Consider the following 26,331-nt stretch of genomic DNA (forward strand, 5'->3'; position numbering starts at 1 on the left):
AATTTTGGTATCCCTGCTATAGGAAGGATGTTGTGAAACTTGAAAGGCTTCAGAAAAGATTTTCAAGGATGTTGCCAGGGTTGGAAGGTTTGAGCTATAGGGAGAGGTGGAATAGGCTGGGGCTATTTTCCCCTGGAGTGTCAGGGCTAAGGGGTGACCTCATAAAGGTTTTTAAAATCATGAGGGGTGTGGATAGGGTAAATAGACAAAGTCTTTTCCCAGGGGTGTTGGAGTCCAACGCCAGAGGGCATAGGTTTGAGGTCAGAGGGGAAAGATTTAAAAGGGAGCTAAGGAGAAACATTTTCACGCAGCAGGCTGTACGTTATGGAATGAGCCACCAGAAGAAGTGGTGGAGCTAGTACAATTACACCTTTTAAAAGGCATTGGGACAGGTGTATGAAAAATAGAAAAGATTTAGAGGGATATGGGCCAAATGGTAGCAAATGGGTCTAGATTTATTTAGGATAACTGGTCAGCATGGATAAGTTGGACTCGGGTCTGTTTCTGTGCTGTATATCTCTGACTTTATGATTTGTAATAAATAGTATTTCTCATTAATTCGAGGAAGCTGGTTGGTGTTTTCTGTTAATCTGATTCTATGAGAGAGTTAAATTTGGGCCTTTGTATATTTCTACTAAACCATTAACTTTTGTGCCAACCCCTGGAATAGTGGGCTCAAATATCAGTGCATTTTCCAAAGTGGGTTGTAACGGTAGTCAGCATTTGCATCATGTACAAATGAGAGTTTACCATCATCCTAGATCCATTGGAATATGGAGAATTCTGACAAGAAGGTCCAATGAATGCCTCTACCTGGACCTTTGACACAGTAGACTTCTAGATTCATAGAGAAGTACAACATGGAAATGGACCCTTTGGTCCAACTCTTCCATGGCAACCAGAGATCCTAAATTAATCTAGTCCCGTTTACAGCTGTTGGCCCATAGCCCTCTTAAACCCTTCCTATTCATGTACCCATCCAGATGCCTTTTAAAAGTTGTAATTTTACCCACCTCCACCACTTCCTCTGACAACTCATTCCATACATCCATCACCCTCTTCTGTACTTCTGTAATATGGATACTTTTCAAGACATTACCGTTTCTTCCCCCAAGTTGTCTAGCTTCCATGACCTCCATGTTCGATACTGACGTGAAATACCCATTTGGTATCTTACCCATCTCCTGTGGTTCTGCGCAAAGACAACCTTGTTGATCTTTCTCTTCCAAGTTGCTCTTTTTCCTTTAATGTATTTGCAGAATCTCTTTTGATTCACCTTAACCCTATTTACTCAAGATTTCTCCGTGTATTCTGACGTATGCAGCAGAAGCCATGATGCACAAATACAATAGGAGATGGTAAGTCTGGTAGTAGGATTATCGAAACCTTGTTCCAAGCCCCCAGCCCACATCACCCAAGGAAGTCAGCATTGCTTTTAAGAGCATGTTATCAAACACTTGTCATTGAACATGAGAGGAAATTTGCTCTGTGCTCTTTTGAAGCCTATCAGAGTTTCAGCTGTCTTTGTAAATTGTAGTCTGCTGTAAAAGGCAAAGCAAACAAAAGCAGAAAAGGGCTCTATTGGTACAGTGGTAGTGTTCCTGCCTCTGAGCCAAAAGGCCAGAGTTTAGATCCCACCGACTTCAGAGTTGTATCATAACACACCTGAAAAGGTTGCTTAAAAGTACCTAATTCAAAAACAAAATGGCTGTTCAATCGGTTTCTAAGTATTATGAAGCTGAAAGCTTGGACTGATGTGGCATTGTGCAAAATGCAAAGTTGCTGTGAATATCCAAACAAGATCGAAATAAGTAAGCGCTAAGAGATCAAGCTAAGAACCCTGAGGTGCACCTTGGTCCAGTACTTAAGATCAGTGACTGTCTTTGTGTGTAAAGTCTCCTGGCAGCAGCATTGCAATGAAAGGTGCTGGTGCACTTGAGCATGCAGTACTGAAGTAATGAACTATATTATAAATGAGGCAGAGGTGAGCCATGATGTTATGGCAAGGCTGGTGAGTGTCTGGTGCCAACCTCCATAAACAAAAGGTGGGGGTGATCATTGTTCATGGAGTGTGTCCTGGGATTTTGGGAAAGCTTACCAAATAGCTGTCTGGAGGACCAAGCAGTGAGTGGCCAAGTACCTGCTTTGACTTTCATGTCAGGAAGTATTGCTGTCTATTTCTCTGCACTACCTGGGAAAATAGCAAACTACAGACTCCTATCATATGGGATCTTGAAAGGACAAATTGAGGTTAACCAATTGAATGAGTCTTATAAGAAAACTGAGGTATGTTCGGAGCTTACATGATGTTGAGAACATAGTCACACGACTGATATAAAGTTAGAGTTGATTGAAATGAATGCATGTTCAGCATTTTGAGATGTAGAGACTTGATCTTTTCTGGTGTCTCTGTTTTGGTAATGCAAGCAGATCAATTTTTGAAGGTCAGTCAAATCAGCACAATGGGGAACAACTTCACTCACCTACCTTATCATCAGTAATACATGACTACTAAACACCTCAGACCTTTCTGAGGTCACAAAAAGATGCTGCATCAATTTACTCTGGCAATGAAGGCCATCAGTTTAACTGGGATAATGTAACCGTACTAGCCCAAGCTAAACATAGACCTGCACGGTAACTCCTAGAGACATGGTTCTGAACCCATAATGCAATCAACAAACATAGAGAATTAGACCACATATACAAACCCATACAGAACCAAACCAGAAATGACACTACTCACCATAACAGACCAGACAGTATAAATTCCAAGCAGCATAGAACACCATCGCTTCATCCGAGCCTCACTGATGATGTTACCTAGCATGGTGATGGCAAGTAAGTCAACAACCTCATGCTGCATCAATGTAAGCTGTTCTTTTTTGTTTTGTTCCTTGTGGCAATTACAAGCAGAGAATGTATTAAACAAATCAATTCTTGGTTAGTACTGTCATGTTCTTGAGAGGTGTTCATTTCCCTTCTATTAGTAAAATTATAGTGCAATAATTTAATTATAAAACCTCTACACTCTCGCTGCTAAACGCTGGGCTTTCTCACTCTTCCCTCAGGAAAGATACTGTGTATTGTTCCATGGACACTGGAAACTCTCCACATCTAGCATTAATTCACATGTGGAAACTAAAAGATCAAGCATTAATATAGTGATCATTAGGTTCATAGTTGAGTCTGATTTTGTCCACGGCTGGTGGTGACGCATACCTAAGTCAGTGGATAGCAATCTGAAATGGAAATGCTAACTGAATTTTCAACTGTTTAACTCAGAGCACTGAAGCAAAAGATAGTGTTTCTACTGTTATTCCAAAAACTTAGTACCTTCACTATCTGTAAGAACTTAGTATGTTAATAGATGGTCCATTTAACTATTGGATCATACAAATAATTTTAGCCCAAAAATCAACTTTTGATGTATCAATGGATTTGTTTTTTCATTGTTTTCTATTATTGGATTAGATTGGCAAGCTTTTAGTATTGTGGCAGAGTTATTCTTAAACTAGTAAAATGATAGAGGCCTGCTGTTTGCAAATAGTGGAATTCTGTTATTTTGATGGCCAGATGGTCACTAATAGCCTGGTGTCACATCAGATTTATTCACCATTTCTGTACAAAACATTGCAAATGAATTTTTTTGGAAGAAAATCAGTGTGTAATAACAGAGCTACTTACTGCGGTTACGCTGAAGTCTTTCGGTGGAGGTTATGATTATATTTTTGTTTAGGAGGAAGCTGCCAACAGCTGTGTCTACCTACTGCAGGGTGGCTTCACAGTTAGTGTGGCTCGTAAACCTGTCAAAATCCTGAAACTCCAGATTCCAGTCATTTTGTTTTTATTTTTATATGATCGCAATGGCAGGCTAAATTCATAAATATGATACCTCTTTACCTTGGATCTCATTTTGGCAGTGATATATATTAATTCTGTTATTTATGGTTTTACGAATATCCATGGTAAGCAAAGATATTGAATCATTATGGCAAGTCATCTTTTTTTGATAGCCCCTTTGACAGCAGTGAAACATCATGACTTTGGTAGTTATTTTTCAGATTTGAAGAATTATATCGATCAAAATTATAATATATCCTACTACAATTAAGGAGGCAATGCATAAAGCAGTCCAGAAGCTCAACTTGTAATCTTGGTGTAAAAAGAATCTGGTCATATTGATTTTCAAAATGTTCTGAAAAATTGAATAAATTTTGGATATGCCCATACGTTATCTTCAAGATATAGTAATTTTTATATTTAAAATGTCTCTTCCACAGATTTCCTTTTCACAACACAGTAGCTTTATGGATCTCGTCCAATTCTTTGTCACGTTTTTCAGGTAAGTTGATTTCTATTTAAGTCTGAACTTATTTTAAGGTGTTGAATTTGTACAATAACTCAAAATGTGGAATACTTATTGCTTCCAAAAAAAAGCAAATATAAAATTTGCATACAGGTCCAACAATTTAAGTGCCTAGAAATATGAAGCAATTCAGATAATCTGTGTCTCAGCATTTCCTCACTGAAGCATTTAGGAAGCTTGAACTCTTTGGTTGCAGGCCCACAGATAGATTGTCAGGCTTATTCATGACTGGCAAATTCTCCAACAGCAGGTGAGAATGAAGGGGTATTTGTTGCTGGGGCAATTGGATCTATCCTTCTCCATTCTGTATCAGGCACTTTGCAGATGACCCTCTTTGCAGGTGACCCACATTTCTTTTTTAAATGTCCAGAAAGATTTTATTCTGTCTCATCCAGGTTTTTCCATTTTTGTTGAATAAGGAATTATTCCAATTTTTATTGGATGCTTTGGCATTTTATATTAAGTGCACTACTGAGAGGTTTTGTTTGATATATTGGTGTCCTTCAAATTCATTCAAGCCTTTTTCAGATTATTATCATGCTTTGTCTTAGACTTTCAGAAAACCATTTTTAATATCCCTCTTGGAAATTCCCCTTTTCTTTAGAAAGAAAACTTCTCATTATTCATCTTAATGTTTTATTTTTGTTTCAATGAAACTAAACTTAATTTCCTACTCTATTCATAACTTCATGATTTATACATTCGATGATCTCCTGATTTTTCCCTTTTTTTTAAACAATTTACTAACTGTGCTTGGATGGAGTATTCCTTGGATTGTTTCACAAATGTTTCATGGTCAGTAACAGTTTCCTGAGTTTATAGGAATCAGGTCTTCCCAGGAAGGTATTTCAGGTAATTACATTTGAGCAGCCTCAGATTCTCTGTAAATATTTGTTATGAAGAACGTAGCTTTAATTTCCTCGAATACTTTTAGCTGAGAATGGTAGATTTGAGGAATAATCTTATTTTGTGGATCAGACTATGTATTGCAATGGTTTATTTAAAGCAAGGGTGAAGTGGAGTCTTTACTTTTCACCTTTCGGTTATTATCTTTCTTTTTACCTTCTCTTGAGGATACTGATTGTAGTGATTTTATGTTTCGTAATTCTTCAGGGGAGGTGATGATCTACTGATATTGTCACTAAACTATTAATCCAGAAACTGTTCATGTTCTGGGGACCTGAGTTCAAATCCTGCCATAGCAGATAGAATTTGAATTCAATAATAATCTGGAATTAAAAATCTACTGATGACCATGAAACCATTGTCAGAAAAACCCATCTAGTTCATTAATATCCTTCAAGGAAATCTGCCAACCTCACCTGGTCTGGCCTACATGTGACTCCACATCCACAGAAATGTGTTTGACTCTCAACTGCCCTCTGAACTGGCCTGTCAAGCTATTCAGTTCAAAGGCAACAAATGCTGGCCAGCCAGTGACGCCCACATCCCACAAGTGAATGATAAAACAAAATTCACCTTGGTTACAATAATAGCTAGACATCAGTGCTACCGTGCTGTTCAAGCATAGTGTGTTAGCCAAGCTCAATACTTCCCTTTTCAATTGTCCAACATATACTTTCATTTTGGCATTAGACAGATACAGAAACCTTGATGGAGTTTCCTCTTTTGAACCAGGAGAATGCTGGGGACAATAGCTATAATATAGTTACTTCCCAGCAAAGATAAGAAGGGTCTAGGCCTGAAACGTCAGCCCTCCTGTTCCTCTGATGCTGCTTGGCCTGCTGTGTTCTTCCAGCTCTACACCTTGTTATCTCAGTACCTCAAAGCATATTGATATTTATTATCAGACCTTCCCCGTTCAAATGGTTCAGTGATCCATGGTGGTTGGGCTGCAACATATTTTATTTGTTTTGTGATGACTAGCAGACATTGTGCTAAAGCTATCAGTGTTTAGCAGTGTTACCGCATTGCCTTTCTCTGGACTTATGCATTTAGTTACTGATTCATCATCCCGTCACTTTAATATCATTATCTCCACTTATAAGTTTTATTTTATAAAATGCATCTCTCATACTGACTGCAGGCAACAAGTTAACAAAGCTATAATCATCAGGGTCATCTTTTTGACTTTTTAAAGCTGAAAGTATAAGTTGTGATTTGTTGCTTTCACATTTATGTTGTTTGAAAAGTTTCCACACAACTCCTTTTGTTTACATCCCAATTTTTTTTTACATAATACTTGAAGCATTCCACCTGAATCTGTTGTCTTTTAAGCACCAAAGATTTGAAATGTTTAATAGGGCAAACTGAGATCTTGATCTAGAAATTGATTGTGCCCCCATGTAGTTACGAATCTGATACAGTACCATTGGGACAATAGTGTAATGGGTGGTCATTGTAAAATGGCCTGCCCCCCTTATTAGAATAGTTTTCGTGCAAAATGGCCTCAAAGACAACTCAGCAGTCATGTTTGGAGGAGAGTAAGGTCAGAGCTAAGAGAATTGACAAGGAAGCAATTTTGACGAATATGACGAAACCCACAGTTTTAAATTTGAGCTGGAATGAGCACTTTTGCTTGTTATGTAATAAGGTGTTTTTCAAAAAAATGCACAATTTTGTTTTGATGGAAGCCTTCAACAATCTCCTTGAGGCTTACTATTTGATTGCCAATCACTTGAATTTGTCAGTTAAAGGTAAAGTCGTCATAGTCATGCTGGACCAGAGGCCTGCTGTCTCCTTGGAGAGAGATGACTAGCAGTGATTCCTGAGGCAGCCAGAGCAGGTTTGGATTCTAGATATTTTTAATGAAAACATTCAGATATGTTATTGCACACCTCTGGAGCAGGTGGGACTTGAATCCAGGGCTCAGAGCTAGGGACACTACCACTGTTACACGAAAGACCTCAAGATTACATTCTAGTTCAGTCTGTTTAATTATGTCTCTTTCAACCACATTGCCCAATAAGGGATAGCTCACTCAACTGTCACCACAAGGTTCAGTTAAAATTATAGAAGAGCAAGCTGGAAGCAGCAGGCATTAATTGAAATGAAGTGCCAACCTAGTGAAGTTTTGATAGAGGATTATGTACATGCTAAGTAGTGAAAACAGAATGCTATAGACAGACCTAAGCAGTTTCACAATCAATGGATCAGATTTGAAGTCTGAAGCCCTATTATATCCAGCTGTGAATAATGAGAGGCAACTAGAAAAGAAATCGGCAAAGAAAGCTGCACAGTCCTATCTTCAATGATTCTGAAGCTTGGCATGAGAGTGCAAAGGACAAAACTATTACCATCATCAGCCAGAAACATTGATTGGATTGTCCATCTTGGATTTATTTTGAAATGTTGGCCATCACAGAATCCAGTCTTTAACTAGTTTGATTGATTCCAATTATCATCAAGAAATGTAAGAACAAACTGGTTATTGCCCCTGAAGACCTCTTAACAATGCTGGTGAAGATTTGTACTCTGGCCAAACTCTCTTTTTTGCAGCTATAGCACTGGTATCTGCCAAACAAAGAGATGTCCCAGCTTAGTCCTGCCCACAGGAAAAAATACAGAACAATGCAGTATGGCCAATTATCATCCCATCAGTTCACTCTGAAGCATCAACAAAATGATGGAATGTGTCATCAACAGTACTTACCAAACAACACTTCACCAAAAGTCTGTGTAGCATTGTACATGTTTGTCACCAGGATTGCTAAATTCTAGACCTCATTGGTCTAATGTCAACAGAAGAACTAAATTCGAGGAGGTGAGGTGAGAGGTATTGCTTTCGACATCATATCAGCTTTTGACTGAGTGTAACATCAAGGCTAAAACTGAAATCAATTGGGATGGAGTAAAATATTGCAACATTGCAGTCATTATACTTTACACAAAGGAAGGTGATTGGTTGAGCCAATCATCTCAGTACAGAGTATTGCTGCATGAGTTCCCAAGCTTAACTCTCTTCAGTAGTGTCAACGATGACTTTATATCCATCGTAAAATCAGAACTGGTTTCTTGTGATAAACAAATTTTGATAAATAGTGCTGTTGTGATGAACAATAAGTTTCTATTAGAACTTCTCAGATGATGAATCAATCCATGCCTTCATGCACCAAAATCTGGACAGTATCCAGACTGCTGTAATAAATAACACAATATGCGTGTCTCACAAGTGCTAGGCAATGACTATCGCCAACCAAGAGAATCTAACCAGTCTCCCATTGTCATAGTTGAATTCCCCACTCCAGGAAAGAAAGAAAGAAATTAATGTCAGCAGAAAGCCTTCCCATCAGACCTGCGTGGCTAGAGCAAAGCCATAGCGTAGGTAGTTATCCTTGGCCCATGCCAAAAGACCCAAATCCAGTTCAGAATGTTCTTGGGATTACCACTGACTAAAATTAGATCAATTGGGACAGGTAAATGAATACTGTGAATACTCAAACAAGTCAGACCCTAAGAATTCTGCAGTTAATGACACAAAAATGCCTGTCCACCAGCTAAAAAGCACAAGTTCGTAGTGTGATGGAATATTTTCCACTGGCTTAGAAGTGTACTGTTCCGGTAGCACTCAAGAAACTCGGCTCTATGTCGAAAAAGCCATCCACCTAGTTGCCATCCCTTCTATTGGGGGAATCTTCCATTATGGAGTCTATGTATGGTTTCAGTTATGTTACAGGTTGTCACCACCTCTATGGGCAGGGACACGTTTCCTTTCACAATCACAGTTTTCGATTCATTACTTACACATTCAAGTTGTTTGATGAATTGAATGGTGAATCTTATGAGGTGAGCTGGCAGGAAGATCTTGTCCCAGACTGAAGATCTGGCAGCCAAATTTAAAAGCTGACTGGACAGCTCTTCACTGTCACTTCAGTCTGTAGTATAGGTGGAGCCTGTGCTGGTTGTCCCCACCCTCCCTGAAGGTGTTTCACTTCAGCTAGAAACTGGCCCCTTATCTCAGTGACACCTTGATCAGAGTTCTGCTTGAAGTACTCCAGGAAAGAAAGAAAGAAATTAATGTCAGCAGGAAGCCTTCTCATCAGATCTGCATCGCTAGAGCAAAACCACAGCATAGGTAGTTACTCTTGGCCCATGCCAAAAGACCCAAATCCAGTTTGGAAGACAAATAATTTCATAGGCTTTGCATGGGTAAGTAGTAGCATCTACTCACTGCTAACTGACAGTCAAAGTGGCGTTGTTCAGTCTGAGTGTTCCGCTACACAGTCATATCACATAGTAAGTACACTTGCAACCTTCAATGTCACATGGATATTATGCACTGAAGGACTGATAATAATCTCATTTTGTCACTGTTCTAACAGTTCCCAGGCAGTGACCCTCCCACTCATTCACTTGGGAGGGCTAAGAACCTGGTTTGTAAAGTGCTCAAGGACTAATTGCAATCACATTCAATCTTCCACTTTCTCTCTTTGTGGGACAAGATAATTTACAACAGGAGGGACATGCCAGACATTCACATCCTCATCTCTTTTGAGCAGCATGCCACAGAACTGACAGGGAAAGACTGTGACCATGGCTGAATGTCTGGAGGGTCAGAAATGGCTCAGGATGTTAGTTAGGAAGCTTGCTATCTGCAGTTCTCGGGGGCAGGTTGTGTGTGACAATTCTTTACATAAGGGACTGTGCATATTCACCAGCAAATTATTTCTCTTCTCAACTCTTAATGATAGTGTCCACGATTAGTGGATGAAACACAAGGTGCCACAACTTCACCCCAGCAGCATCTCCAGTAGCTCTTAGGATGGCATGTCCCAAACCTCAGAGGATACACTAGCATCTGCACTTTTCTCAAGCAATTGGACATTTACTTCAGTGGGTCCACCATCTAGAGTGGGCTTGGGGTTACAATCCGGTAAACACACCGCTGACACAGGTTCACACTCGCTGAAATAAGTACCATCTGAAGTCTCTGGCATTCAGAGAACTTATGGAGGTGATATGTCTGTGTACTCGGTAAAAAACGACCGGTTACGTATAGAGAGAAGGGCTTGGGAACATGAAACAGTGATGCCAGAAGCCCTTTGTAAATGAGAGTAAAAGGTGGAGGAGGGTGTCCAAGTTCTGTATATCATTATAGCTCTTTGTACAAGCTCTTGGCTGCCTCCATGGAAAAGTTGGCAGCTGCCCTGGAGTCACAGTTCAAGTGGAACACACTTTGGTTGCTGGATATGTACACAGACCTGGAGTCCATCACTGGTGCCATGTACGCACACAATCAATGACTAGGTGAGAGCGAGATGAGGTAGCTTGCTTTGCTTTAGGTGCCTCTTCATCTCAAGGAGACAGTGAGGTGCCATCAGACACCAACAGGGAGAACAGCCAGGCAGGCACCCTTGGACCTTCAACTCAGGTCATTACAGAGGTATCCTATCTCTCCAGCTCTCCTCTACCAGTGATCTCGTTGACTCCAGCTGGTCAGTATAAGGAGGCTGCACCTGTTCAGGAGACTCCCATCATGTTACGGATATCTTGGCCCTGAGCTCCAGAAGATAATGGCAAAAGCCATCACAGTCAACAAGTTGTGAATAATGGGACAACACCTTGATATAGTGTCAGACAAAAATGAAGGTACATTGAAGGTGGCATTGATGTTCGTTAAATGTATCACATACAGTCACACAGCATGGAAACAGACCATTTGGTCCAACCAGTCCATGCCGAACATAATCCAAAGTAAATTATTCCCATCCGCCTGCTCCTGGTCCGTATCCCTCCAAACCTTTCCTATTCATGTACTTATCCAAATATGTTTTAAACATTGTAATTATACCCATTTCTGCCTCTTCCTCAGGAAGTTCATTCCACATGCAAACCACATTGTGTAAAAAATTTGCCCCTCATATCTTTTTAAATCTCTCTCTTCTCAGCTTAAAAATGTGCCCCCTAGCCTTGAAATTCTCCATCCTAGGAAAAAGACAACTATCAATTTCTCTATATCCTCATTACTTTATGACCTTCTATAAGGTCATGCCTCAAACTCCTACACTTCAGTAAAAAATGTCCCAGCCTTCCTTTATAACTCAAACCTTCCATACCAGTAATATCCTAGTAAATCTCTTCTGAGCCCTCTCCAGCTTAATAATATCCTTCCTATAACTGGGCGACCAGAACCGGAGGCCTCACCAATGTCCTATGTAACCTCATCATGACTTTCCAACTCATGCTCAAATGACTGAGCAATGAAGGTAAGCATGGTTAATGCCTTTTTTAACCATGCTGACTATATGTGATGTAAACTTCAAAGAATTATGAACTTGAACCTCTAGGTTCCCTCTGTTCTACAATGCTACCTAAGGCCCCACCATTAATTGTATAAATCCTACTCATGTTTGTTGTACCAAAATGCAATACTTTGCATTTAACCAGCTTGAAATTCTGCATTCTAAATTCTATCCACTTGTATTGTTAGAATATTTGCTGTGGTCTCAATACGCTGCTGTGTGCTGACACAATTGTCTGGCATGAAAGGACTGGAATATCTACCTCCAAAACCTGGTGACATTCTTTCAATAGGACTGAAGTCCTGTGTGCTACAAATGCCAAATCCTTGGCCAGGCTGTTCCAGTTTAGCTACAACACTGGCATCTACACACCAAAACTGAAAATTGCCCAAGTATGTGGTGCTGTACACTGAAATCACCTGGGAATATCCTTGATTCTGACCTTACAATGAGGGAAGAAAGAGGAGATGAAGCAGCTGAAGATGGTTGAGCCTAGGACATTACTTGAAAAACTCTTGCAGTGATGTCCTGAGACTGAGATGATTTACCTGCAATGACTGCAATTACCTTCCTTTGTCCCAGGTTTGACTGCAACCAATAGAGATTTTTCTCGCTTTCCCATTAACACCAGCTAGGGCTCCCTGATGCCACACTGTCAAATGTAGCCTTGATGTCAAGGGCAGTTATGCTCAACCCCCCTCAATTCAGAAAGCAGAACAATCCAACCTGCCCAACTATTCCCCTATCAATCTACTCTTAATCATCAGAAAAGTGCTGGAAGGAGTTACTGATAATGCTATCAAGCAGCACTTGCAATGGAATTACCTACTTGCTGTTGCACAGGTTAGCTTCGGTCAGGGCTACTCAGTTCCTAACAATATTGCAGACTTGGTCTAAACATGGACGAAAGAGATGGATGCCATTCAAGATAACACGGTGTGCTTGTTTAGCACCACATCCACAAACTTTTACTCCCTCCCATCATCGTGTGTATACCATCTACAAGGTACACTGCAAAAGGTTCCTTTGACTGCACCTTCCAACTTACAAACTACTCCACCGAGAAGGAGAAGGTCAGCAAATGTATGGGGAAACCACCAGCTGCAACTTTCCCTTCAAGTCACACACTATTCTAAATTGGAACAGTAATCACCATTCCTTCACTGTTGCTGGCTCAAAATCCTGGATCTTCCTCTCTAACAACATCTGGATGTACTATTACCCCAAGGACTGCAGCAATTCCAGAAGTCAGCACACCACCTCCAACTCTAAGGCAACTGAGGATGGGTAACAAATGCTGGCCCAAAGCAAAAGCAGAATAAAAAAACTTTTTTTAGAATTAATAATTTAATACTGCAGCATATTTTTGTTCAACAATTTTTTATGTTGTTTTCATAACTTCTTTTTGCAATTCATGTTTAATTTTATACCAACTGCCAAACCAGTTCGCTTGTAGCTACTGCTAGACTTCTTCCTCTCGGTTAAAGAGAGGTTCACAAGAAAACTGATTGTTTTTTGGAGGGTTGGGAAAAGGAATTTACTGTTGCAATAGAAACAACAAGCGTTGGAAATGCTCAACGCATTTAGTCAGAATTTGTGCCGAGAAAAACATTCAGAGCTTATGCAGACCAAAGACCTGAAACATTGACTCTGTTTGTTCACAGATGCTATCTGGTCTGCTGATTATTTCTAAGTTTTTTTTTTAGATATCTAGCATTTGTTCTTTTATTATGTGCTGAAAGCTAGTTTTGTAATTGTGGTTCATTTTAATTTGAAATGAGAAAATATTTATGACTCAATGCCGAATGTAATTGAGCTGTTAAAACCCATTTGTGTGAATAGAAATACCACATTATTGCAAATCAATAAATTGTTGCAAAATTACTAGAAAATTGTGTTATTTTTAAATTTTGAAGTGAAACCAAGACGCATACGCCAATAAAATATATCACTGTGAATTCAAGATATTTTTGTTTGTACACAGTGTTATTGTTTGTAGTGCTTTTGCAAAATTAAGTTTTTTTTGGATATTATTGTCAGTAAATTGCACTGGGTCAAATTCAAAGAAGCACAGCTGGTAGTATAGTATGAATGATCAAGTTGCGTGTTATTGTCTGATAAAAGTGTGATTGTATCATGTACCGTTCTGGAACCTGTGCTTTTGTTGGGCTGTGTGAACAGAGGCATAGAGTGTATAAATGAAGAATTTCTACTGAATCTATATAAATAATTTGATCTTCCTGTGACTACGATTTCCAATTCTGGATACCAGAGGAATGTGAAGGCTTTGTTGAGGTCACTACAAATAAGCTGAGGTTGTTCTCCTTAAAGCCAAGAAGATTGAGTGGGTTTTCTGGAGGTATGTAAAATTATGATGGGCATGTGACAATAAATAGAAACTATTTCTAATGCCTCTGCCCTTTTCAAGAACAGCATTTCAGGTGATTGCTGTCCCTCTTATTCACTGTTCAGTATTGCTTGCTTTATTTTCTCCATCCCTGGTTACTTGAATTACATTGGATTATGATTTAAATTACACGTTAATCTGTTGAGGAAGACTGATTGATGTTGTATTCTGCATCAACCAAATTTCAAGAGAAGCCGTTCCACCAGTATTAAAACAGGCTGGCACAAATTTAAAATAGCTGAACAAAGATTTGCAAGGAATTCTCAGTCATCGCAGCTATTAATATTATGCAGGTTAAAGGCCCCAAGAGGTCTAGTAAAATCACATTTGAATGAAAAGTAGGTTCTAAATGACTAACTGCAGCATTTTTAAAAAAAAGTATTTTATTGGGTCTTCTTTAATGGTCTCCTTCATATCTATTTGTTACTGGTACAGGGATCCTCCCATTGGAAAGTAGCGATGTGAAAACAGGTTGTAAAGATGATAAATAATTGCTATCTCTAATAGTTGACAATGACAGAAATCTGGAGTGGAATGATATGAATTATTTAACCAATGCTGTAGGGGCATTGCTGAAGCAAACAGAAACAATGTCTGGCAGGACTCTAACTGAAAATTGTTGCATGATTGTTGTTCTATCACAAGCAAGGAATCCAATAAATGCAATTTTGATCCATCTTGTAGTTTGTGTGCGCAGAATGTGAAAAGAGTGAGCGTTTTGCATGAGTGTGTTGCATCATGCTCAAATAAAAAAGAACTGAGTAGTGCAAATAGCAGAGATAGTAGGAACTGCAGATGCTGGAAAATCTGAGACAACAAGGTGCAGAGGTGGATGAACACAGCAGGCCAAGCAGCATCGTAGGAGCAGTAAGGCTGACGTTTCGGGCCTAGACCCTTCATCAGATTTTCTGATGAACAGTGCAAATAGCAATTCTGTTGCTAACCTTGTATTACATACAATCCAGTTTGACTCTGGTATGTGTAGATTTGCAAGACAAGATTGCCTTTGTAATGTTGTGATATAGAATACACTTAAAAGATAATTTCAGATTGTTCCTTGAAACAATCCTTTAATTGTAGTTGGGGTGCAGAGTTACAAAATGTTCACAGAATTAAAAGATTTTTGGCACCCAAGAGGAGTTGAGTATGCTAAAGTGGTATAAAATACTAAGTGTTCACACTAAACAATAATACTATCTTTGGTTATATCAAATTACATCTGCTTTCCAAAGTGTTGCTCCAATTTCTGCATGAAGTCGGGTGAAAGAGTGGCATCAAAAAAAATGAGCAACCTGTTTACAGGTACAAAGAAAAATTACAACTCTTGTTCTAAATCTAATGCTGTTTTGACCATGGAGAATTATGGTTACATTCAGAAGATTAGATCCTATGTGCAATTGGCATTATTATTATCAATAATGTTTTTAAAAATCATCTGGCAATAGGTTTGGAGATGCTGTTGTTGTGGCAGATTATTTCAGTTAATTAAAAATGACATTTCAAAAGCCTACTTCTCAAATGTCATTATAAAATATAACAGATTTAAATGGAATATTAGTCTTTGAGCGAAAGTATTCAGAGGTTATTGCAAGAATAATGTTCCGATGTTCTCAAGATTTATTCTTTTGTCTCAGTTCAATCTTATTTATGCCCATAAATCAGTGATAAAATGAATCAAGCAAATATTCTGCTACAGACTTGATCTGCACTGATAATGACCATGATAAATGTTAAATGTAAGATGCTGTTGTATTATGTTATATGGTGCTACATTATTGTCAGACTCAGATTATAAACTCTGCCCTGGAAATATTTCTCTTGAAGGAATCAAACAAACAACACCATCTGCATGTATAATTTCTGTTTGAAACAATTACCCAATGTGCTGGGCCATTCAATGCTTTTTAATCTGCCCAATGCAACTTTCTGAGCCCAACTGGCAATGGAGAAGTAACAGTCCGTGAAGAAGTGGGATGGCACAGTGGTTCACTGTTTAGCATGGCTGCCTTACAGCATCACGGACCCGGGTTAAACTCCACCCTTGGGCGATTCTCTATGTGAAATTTGCACATTTTCCCTGTGTCTGCGTGCGTTTCCTCCCCTAGTCCGAAGATAAGCAGGTAGATGGATTGGCTGTGCTAAATTGCCCGTAGTGTCCTGGTATGTGTAGGCTGGGTGGATTGGCCATGGGAAATGCAGGGATAGGGTAGGCAGATGTGTCTGGGTGGGATGCTGTTTAGAGGATTGGTGTGGACGTGATGGGCCAAATGGCCTACTTCCACACTGTAGGGATTCAATGAAGTTTAGATATCGCAATTCCTTAAAAAGTCTTAATTGTGCACGTATGTTCTGTGTCAGAAGGTGTTTGCTTTTGTTGAGAAAAGGTTAGTCTGTACAGGGCAGCAATTCAGCAATATTAATCTCTGTAGGTGAGTTGGGTGTGGTTTTAGTAAAATGGAACACAATTTTCTGGGTAGTCTTGGCATTTTCAGTAATGCTGCCACTAGCAGTTCTACTGCAATGTTGCAGCTCAAACCCAGACCATCAGTACCTATGGCTCTGAAATGCAAATGGATGAAGACCAACTTGTGTGCATATATTTCAGTGTCATAGGACAGACATGGTAACAAGCTATCTATTTGTGTCAGTCTTAATTTGGCATGGAGTATAATTTTTTGTGGAATCTTTGAACATCTGTGAAAGTTGTAGAGTGTGGTTCCTGAAGTATTCCGTGGAAGGATTCTACATGTAAGGATCACCTATAACATACATTGAAACTTGGGTGGCATCTTCCCAGGCCCTGAACAGCTTAGGTTATGGCAAAAAATTTGGGACAGTCACGGGAGTAGCCAAGCAAGGCTTTTCCTGATGTCAAGACCAACAAGTTGCATTTTCTAACTATGTTCTAGATGTCAAGATGAGATTCTTGCTAGTATGTGCGAGAAGCCTATTAATGGGGCGAACCACTCATTAACACTCCCATTATTACTTAATCTTGCATCTTTCATAACACCTGCCAGATAGAAACTAGATGCCAAGAATTCCTGGTGATTTCACCTTGTCGCTTGCTCCTCTAGACCTCCATTTTGGACACCTGGCACCAAAGTCTCAGCACATGCTCCATGGGAGTGGCATCACATTCTTAACATTCACAGACACTGGCACCCAACATGTGCCAGCCTTTCTGCTTCATCATGGCACATCTGCAATTCACTTACAATACGCTTCTGCACCTTCCATGCTGCACTTTGGACCGTGCTGGCATACCTTTTTAGAATCTTGCAGCAAGGACACTTTTTGCACAGGGACAAGCACCAACCACCAGATTGGATGAGGGTGCATCTTAGGGCAACTTGTTTGCTGTCTTATCATTGGCTAATGTAGTGCTTACCTGGATACTCACAGCATTCCTGCCTTGCCCGAGAATCATAGAATTATACAGTACAGAAGAAGCCCATTGAGTTGACACTGACAAAAAGCAATGGACAGAGGACTGGCTGACTAGCAGAAATCAAAGAATAGGGATAAAGGGGTCTTTTTCATGTTGGCAGCTCGTGTTTAGTGTATTGTGTAGGGGTTAATGTTGAGATCACAACTATTCACATTATACATTAATGATCTTGACGAAGGATCTAAGGATAATGTTGCTAATTTTGTAGATGACACAAAGATAGGTGAAGGGGTATCTCGTGTTGAGGAAGCGGAGATGCTGCAGAGGGATGTGGAAGGCTAGAAGAGTGGACAAAGTATGGCAGATGGAATACAATGTGGGAAAGTGTGAGGTTTTGCACTTTGGTAGGAAGAATAGAGGTGTTAGACTATTTTCTAAACAGGGAACGACTTCATAAATCCAAGACATGAAGGCACTTAGGAGTCCTAGTTCAGGATTCTCTTAAGGTTAATATGGAGATTCATTTGGCAGTTCAAATGCCATTGTAACTTTCAGGGCTAGAATACAAGAGCACAGATGTACTGCTGAGGTTGTATAAGGGCTCAGGTCTTATACAACCTGGGCCTTTTATTTAAGGAAGGATGTTTTGGCATTGGAGGAGATCCAGAGGAGTTTTCTGAGAATGATTCTGGGGCTGAAGAGTTTATCATATGAGGAGTGGTTTAGGACTCCAGGTCTATACTCAATGGAATTTAAAGGATGGGGGAATTTGATTGAAACTTATGGAATATTGAGAGGTCTGGATAGAGTGAACATGGAGAGGATGTTTCCAGTAGAAGGAGAGACGAGGATGAAGAGGTTACAGCCTCAGAGTGAAGGGATAACCCTTTCCAACTTAGATGAGGAGGAATTTCTTCATCAAGAGGCCGGTTCATCTGTAGAAGTCATTGCCACAGAAGGCTTTGGAGCTAAGTCATTGACTGTATTTAAGATAGAGATAGATAAGTTCTTGATTGGTCAGGGGATCAAGGATTATGGGATGGAGGTAAGAGAATGGGATTTAAAAACATATCAGCCATGATCAAATGGTAGCGGGGCTGAGTCTGGGTGGGATGCTGTCAGAGGGTTGTTGTGGACACAATGGGTTGAATGGCCTGCTTCCACACTGTAGGGATTCTATGTGATCTCATGCGATGGTTTTGAATGGAGTCTACAAGACATTTTTCATAATATTTTACACGTGTTGGCCTTGGATTTTTTTTTCTCTCCCATGTAAGTTATAGTCATGGTGGAAGTGTCAACCTACAGGTGTCCAGCCATCTTGGTGTGTGGAAATGCCTTAGTGGACCAGCTGATCTCCATGAATTTCCTCTCCATGAATTTCACACATTGATATCAAAACACTAGAAGATGCATGTTGACGGAGGATGATGATATGGTTAACTGCAATAGAGATCCAAATGATTAAACAAAATTCCTCATTATCCTGAACAACACCTGTCACCACCTGCATGTTAAATGTATCTCATCTGAGAAATCCAACCGGGACAAGATCAGCAAAATACACATTCTTTAGTTGAATTGTTGCATTACAAGAAAGCACTAGCAAGTCTCAGTGCAAGAATGCATCATGTAGATTGATAAAGAGATCTTGATAAAACTCCATCTGATAATGAGTGGGAATTCATCTGCAAAAAGTGAGGATAAATATCAACAGCACCCCAAAGCCTCACGGTATGTTGATAAGATTGTATTGGGATCTCCCTCATGTTTTCATAATGCTGCAAGATTGAAGCCCTTTGTCAAAAGCTGGTGCATGAAGTTTCATTGAACAGAAAGTACATCCAATATTCCAGGATAAAAGTAGCCCTCTCACTTTCAGTAGCTGTTGTTGCAGCAGCAGCAGTTATCATTGTAACAACCTGCTTGCAGCTGCAGTATCTTTGCTCTATATAGATGGTCATCTTCAACTCCAGACCTTACTTAAGCCTGAGATATTATGGCAATGTAAATAGTTACTGTTGCCAACAGATTTGAAAACCTATGTCTTTGTGCTATAGGAATGACTAACAAAAAGGAAGCAATCATTACTGACAGTGGTGTTTGCCCATCTTCTAACTCAATTTGACCAAGGAACTTATTGAGATGGTGACATGTGCAACTCTACCTTCTTCAGTCAGTCAATGTGTGGTTTGAGTTTATGTAGCTATTCTGGTAAAGGTTATGTACACAAAATGAGCACTTAATTTTGAGCCTTTTCTCATCATCAGTAACTGGCCATTCATTGACAATATTTTCACGTAATTTATGTATTATTTGAGAGAGACTTTTGCCACCGTAATAGTCGTAGAGCAATAATGATGTAGGTAATAATAATCCATGGAAAAACATTCTTTGGACCGTGTGTTATGATCGCAGTTGATGCTATTACTTGAGAAGTCAGATCCTGGACTAACATCTGGCTAGATAGATCATATTTTCTTTCCTTTTGGTTTCAACAACTTGGTGTTTCACTGACATGCTGAAGATTTATTTTTTAACAATGAAGCAGAAGCTTATTATTCAAACAAAAACAATAAAATAGAACAGCCCAAACCATTTACTTACAACACAAGTTTAAAGATTTCAAAACACACAATAAATGCAATCCTATTAATTCCAAAAGTCCTCCAAACTGGCTGCTGTGCAGGCAAATGGCTAACCATGACCCACTCCCCAGATTGCAGAGGCATAGACCCTCTGAGTGAGAACATCCTACACTGAAGCCTGACCGTAGACAATCGCCTACACTGGTATGGGAGGCTGCCATTGACTTTGTCGGGACACACTGACTGTTGGGAGCCTACGTGGATTTTGGTGAAAACCACATCTGTAAGACTTGAGATATGGTGTCTGCTTGCTGCACAGCAGTGTGTTTGACACATAACCTGCTAGCACGTGGTACAGGTGTGAGGTACCCTGCTGTACGGCAAGGCATATGTCCCCTTGACTGAGGACTGCTGACCAGAAGAGCAAGCTGCTTGACTGTATAATAATGGTAACCGGCAAAGCAAGGCAATACATAGGTGTTTTGAGTATGCTGTGAGCGAATATGAACAGCTCTGAAATGCAGTCTAGTCGAAAACATGAGCTGCATGCCAGCCCCTGCATGCGAAGTGAGTTGCTGATGCATCCTGTAATGCAGGTTTGTGCCTCCTCCACATCCTACAAGTAGATCTGAAAGCTGGCTTGATGGTCATGAGTGATTGGCAAATGTTGGATGGCAAGGTTTGTGGACGAGGGAAGCATGTGGCTGGTCACCATGGATCATGCTCTGAGTTGGGTTTGGTGCTAAGCACCATGGAGGCTGGTCACAGCCAGGAGTAGGCTGAAGTCACCAGGTACCTGTACTGACTTCCATGTTGTGTATTCTCAATGTCAAGCTTGTTGGATGTGTTTGGTAATCTAGGAAGCTAAATATTCATGAAGTGTGGTGTTAATAAGGCATTTAATAGTTTCCTTCAATTGGCAACTCACCATTGCCTAGTGAGAAACTGGTCTCTCCTCTCGGCAAATGCATAAATTGTGCAGCGAGATGCGCTTGATGTCAAGGTGGGGTCTCGCTGAATTTCTCATCCAATTTTGCCTAAAATCTTGCCATAGACCCTGTCACTCAGACACCTATAAGATTCCACTGCATTTTTCTTCTTAGCAATGATTGATCATAATGTGTGTTTCATCAGTACTGCATTTTCAGCAGATGAGGGGAAAGAAATGAAAACAAGGCCATGCGTTCAAGTCAAAATCTTGGCAATTCGAACATGTACCCCTGTGTGTTTATGTCTTGTGCACCTCAGTGACTTTTCAGGTAACATTCACATGAAGTCTCCAAATCCTTTTCTGTCCTGAACGTATGAATATTAACTTCTATTCACTTGCTAATTTTGCGTTCCAATTCTGTGATTAGTCATAGAGATACACAGCACGGAAACAGACCCTGTGGTCGAACTCTTCCATGACAACCAGATCACCTAAATAAATCTAGTCCAATTTGCCAGCATTTGGCTCATATCCCTCTGAATCTTGCCTATTCGTATTCCTATCCAGATGCCTTTTAAATGTTCTAATTGTACCAGCCTTCACCTCTTCCCTGTGGTAGCTCATTCCACACACGCACCACCCACTATGTGAAAAGGTTGCCCCTTTGGTCTCTTTTAAATCTTGCCCCTCTCACCCTAAACCTGTGCTCTCTAGTTTTGGACTCCCCCCACCCCTCAGAAAAGACCCTGCCTATTTACCATATTCATGCCCCTCATGATTTTATAAACCTGTTTCAGGTCACCCCTCAGCCTCTGACACTCCAGCAACAATAACTGCAGCCTGTTCGGCCTCTCCCTGTCGGTCCTAACCCTGGCATCCTTGTAAATCTTTTTTTAAACCCTTTCAACTTTCACGGCATCCTTCCTGTAGTGGGGAGACCAGAACTGCACTCAACATTCAAATAGTGGCCTAACTAATATTCTGTACAGCTGCAACATAACCTTCCAACTCCTATACTTAATGCATTGAACAATAAAGGCAAGCATATCGAATACCTTCTTCACTATCCTATCTACCTGTGACTCCACTTTCAAGGATCTATGAACCTGCACTCCAAGGGCTCTTTGTTCAGCCACACTCCCCAGGACTTTACCATTAAGTCTATAAGTGCTGCCTTGATTTGCCTTTCCAAAGTGCAGCATCTCACATTTATCTAAATTAAACTCCAACTGTTGCTCCTTGGCCCATTAGCCCATATGATCAAGATCCCCTTGTATTCTGAAGTAACCTTCTTCGTTGTCCACTACAGCTCCAATTTTGGTGTCACCTGCAAACTTACTAACCATACCTCGTATGTTTGCATCCAAATAGTTTATACGAATGACAAAAAGCCGTGGACCCAGCACCAATCCTTGTGGCACACCGCTGGTCACAGGCCTCCAGTCTGAAAAGCAACCCTCTACCACCATCCAGGTCTTCTACCTTCGTGTCACTTCTGATTTCACATAGCTAGTTCTTCTTCTATTCTGTGTGATCTCACCTTGCTAACCAGTCTACCATGAGGAACCTTGTTGAACACCTTACTGAAGTCCATATAGATCATGTCCACCGCTCTACCCTCATCAATCCTCTTTGTCACTACGTCAAAAAACTCAATCAAGTTAGTGAGACACAATTTCCCACGCACAAAGCCATGTTGACGATCCCTAACCAATCCTTGCCTTTCCAAATACATGCAAGTCCTGTCACTCGGGATTCCCTCCAATAACTTGCCCACCACCAATGTCACACTCACCGCTCTATAGTTCCCTGGCTTTTCTTTACCACCTATCTTAAATAGTGGCACCACATTAGCCAGTCTTCCAGCACCTCACCAGTGGCTATTGATGATACAAATATCTCAGTAAGGGGCCCAGCGATCACTTCCCGAGCTTCTCAGGGAGTTCTAAGGTACGTCTGATCAGGTGCCAGGGATTTATCCACCTTTATGCGTTTTAAGACATTCAGCATCTCCTCCTCTCTAATATGGACATTTTACAAGATGTTGCTATTTAAATTTCCTATGTTATCTATCTTCCATATCCTTCTCCACAGTAAACACTGATGCAAAATACTTATGTAGTATCTCCCCCATCTGCGGTTCCACTCTTAGGCAGCCTTGCTGATCTTTAAGCAGCTGTATTCTCTCCCTTCTCCCTTCGCCTTTTGCCCTAACAGGAGCATACTGTCTCTGAACTCTTGTTATCTCATTTTTGAAGGCATCCCGTTTTCCAGTCATCCCTTTGCCTGCAAACATCCGCCCCCAATCAACTTCTGAAAGTTCTTGCCTAATACCATTAAAATTGGACTTCTTCCAATTTAGAACGTTAACATGTAGATCCGGTCTATCCTTTTCCTTAACTATTTTAAAAATAATAGAATTATGGTCACTGGCTCCAAAGTGGTCCCCCAATGACACCTCAGTCACCTGCCCTGCTTTATTTCCCAAGAGTAGGTCAAGTTTTGCACCTTCTCATAGTTCCACATACTGCATATGAAAATTTTCTTGTACACACTTAACAAATTCCTCTCCATCCAAGCCCTTAACCGTGTGGCAATCCCAGTCTATATTTGGAAAGTTAAAATCCCCTACCATAACCACCCTATTATTCTTTCAGAAAGCTGAGATCTCCTTACAAATTTATTTCCCAATTTCCCACTGAGTATTGTGAGATCTATAGTACAATCCCAATTCCTTTCTTATTTCTCAGTTCTACTGAAATAACTTCCCTGTATTCCCAGGAATATCTTCCCTAAGTACAGTCATAATGTTATCACTAATCAAAAATGCTACTCCACCTGCTACCTTTGTTTTAAATTTATATAGTGAGAAATGAAGTTCAGCTAACCACTAACCATAAATGATCTGTTTTTTCACTCTAATTATAGTACTGTGGAGGAGCTTCAAAAGTATTTGCCCAGCATGGATGGCAGGGAGTTGTAATCAAAGAAAAGGGGTGGGCAAACAGTCACTAGACTGGACAAGGAAGTTACTGAGCCATGAACATTGCATGGGCATTGGGAAGCAGTGGTTAGTGAAGGTAATTTTTACAATGAAAACAGCAGAATCTATTTTCAACTATGGTGAAAACTGGCAGGACAAAAACACATTCCAGTTTTTCAATTCTGCCACTATTTTGGAGAGTGATAAGTCAATACTGATGTAGGCCTTGACCTAAATATGCTATCACAGGAAGAGAGATTGTGAGTGCGCTACAATGAAGAATGTAAATCCATTGGAGAACATGCCTATGTGAAGATAATTGGCAGGTTTTCTGCAAGGCCAGATGTTAGTGCTAATACCGGAGACAATTTATGGTGAGCGTTGCAGCTTTTTGTTTTCTCTTCCAGCAGTAGTGAATGTGTTTATAAATCATTTAGTTTTGCCATAACATTATTGAGACCATGTGATCATTTCTGTGTCCCTTCTGGTTTACTGGCCAAAATAAACATCTGGCCCAAATTAATAGAATAGGGTTTTTAAAAATGTAATCATGAAATAATGAATTTCACCTTCACCTTGTTTACCAAAACTGGAATAGTGGCATTGTGAAAACAAACAAACTCATAACTACAAAAAGGGAAACAAAACTGTCCACGAATTGTTTGCTGAGCGGTTCAAGGACAAGACTAAACATAGCAGTGTTCATCATTATCCTTCCTCCTGAATTAACATATTTAGGACAAGGCTTAAATAGATATTGACACTCACATCTTCACCACAGTATTTTTGGAATGGTGGAACTGGAAAACTGGATGAATAGTGTTGCACTGCCCCCCTTAGTTCAAATGAATTCATTCTGATACTTTCATATATTTTAATAAACATTGTGAATGTGCAAAAATTTCAATGCAGAATTTGTAGCCCCAGCTGCTACTGTGTAAGTATTTAAGATTTTAAAATTCTTTTGTTTGCAACTTAGGGTAAGACGGTTCAGTGTATTGTGTGATGCATGTACACTATACAGTTAAGGTTGCCATCTCTTGCAGGAATTCCTTCTAACTGCAAATCCAGAATGTGGCACCTTATCAAGTCATCTTCATAAGAGTTAACTGCATTTCCCAATTTATTTATTGACAGCTTATGGTCATTGCTGATGAGGCCAGCAGTCACTGATCATTTGCTCATTGTCCTTACGGTAGTGATGAGCTGACTTTTGAACCTCTGTCGTCTGTGCAGAAATTTTTTACATTGTATTTGGACTACCTTTGCTCATAGTTTCACACTGGTGGCGGAAGAATATCCGAGAACCAGGAAAATAGCATGAGCAGGTCAAGAAGAGAGAAACTGAGGACAGAGGAGACAGGCAGCCGAAGGAAAGCAGAGTTATTGGCAAGGAAGAAAGTCAAAACTGGTAGACCATTGATTCAAACTGTACTTACTAATCGTAGCTCACTGAAATTGCATTAACAGTACAATAGTAGTAGATCTCAGAATGGCTTACAATCAATAGTAATACAATCCCCAAATTTTAGTCTGAGTGGCAAAAGAATGGTATTGATTACTTCATACATACAGCTGCCCCAGACTTATGGCATACTTGTCAGTGTTACCATCTACAGAGGAAGTGTGGCGTTTGTGAACAGAGTAAATAGGAAGGAAAATGTTCAACCAATTAGATCAAAGAATCCACATTGCTAACAAATCTAGAAGCAGAAGGTAAGAAATATGCATTACATTAAAATCATTGTTCTGAAGGTAGAACAAAGATTGGGTCATACTTGGATTAGGAGAAAGACAGAATAAAACTTAAAATACATTAAAATACATAAAATTAAGTTTTCAGTGTTGAAGGGAATGTTTAGCAGTGATTATAACTTATAGCACTATTATCTCAGCTACTTCTGACCGAACAAGTTTTTCATCAATCATAATGTGGTGCTGGTGGGTAATTATTTACATAGGATATACAGCTGAAAAACAGGCCATTCAATCCAACCAGTCCATTTATGCTGCACTGAAATTTCCTCCCACTTATCCTTTTCTGCATCTATTGTTCTCACTGTCTAATACATTACCCTGCCTAGTTTATGTAGCCATCTCTTAATGCATCCATACTACTGAGTTCAACCACTTTTGGTAGTGAGTTGGATTTCTTCATGACTGGCCTCTAGTTATGCTGTCACCCACAGCTGGACACATTGTATTAAAACCTTTCACACTTTTGAAGTCTTCTATTTGGCTACCCCTTAGCCTTTTATCTGAAGAAAAGTGACCACGCTGTTTATCCTTTCTTTGTTTGTGTACCTACACTTTTCTGGTGTCGAGATTGTAAATCTTCCCTGCATCATCTTCACGACCACTACATCTTATTCTTAATAAGGCAACCAGCTGTTCTACAGGGGCATAAAAGATAACAAGCTGTAGAGCTGGATGAACACAGCAGGCCAAGCAGCATCAGAG

The 26,331-nt window shown here is 40.0% G+C and overlaps 1 protein-coding gene across 1 annotated transcript in view; it reads left to right on the plus strand.

Annotated features, from left to right (window-relative positions):
• atrnl1b (attractin-like 1b) overlaps window positions 1-26,331 on the plus strand; it is an 843,599-nt gene that overhangs the window by 455,901 nt on the left and 361,367 nt on the right. The window contains exon 21 of the mRNA XM_048609206.1: window positions 4,284-4,345. Within this exon, the coding sequence (XP_048465163.1) occupies window positions 4,284-4,345 (62 nt within the window). The remainder of the gene's footprint in view (window positions 1-4,283; window positions 4,346-26,331) is intronic.

The sequence above is a fragment of the Rhincodon typus genome, chromosome 20 (genome assembly GCF_021869965.1).
Source record: "Rhincodon typus isolate 14 chromosome 20, sRhiTyp1.1, whole genome shotgun sequence".
NCBI lineage: Eukaryota > Metazoa > Chordata > Chondrichthyes > Orectolobiformes > Rhincodontidae > Rhincodon > Rhincodon typus.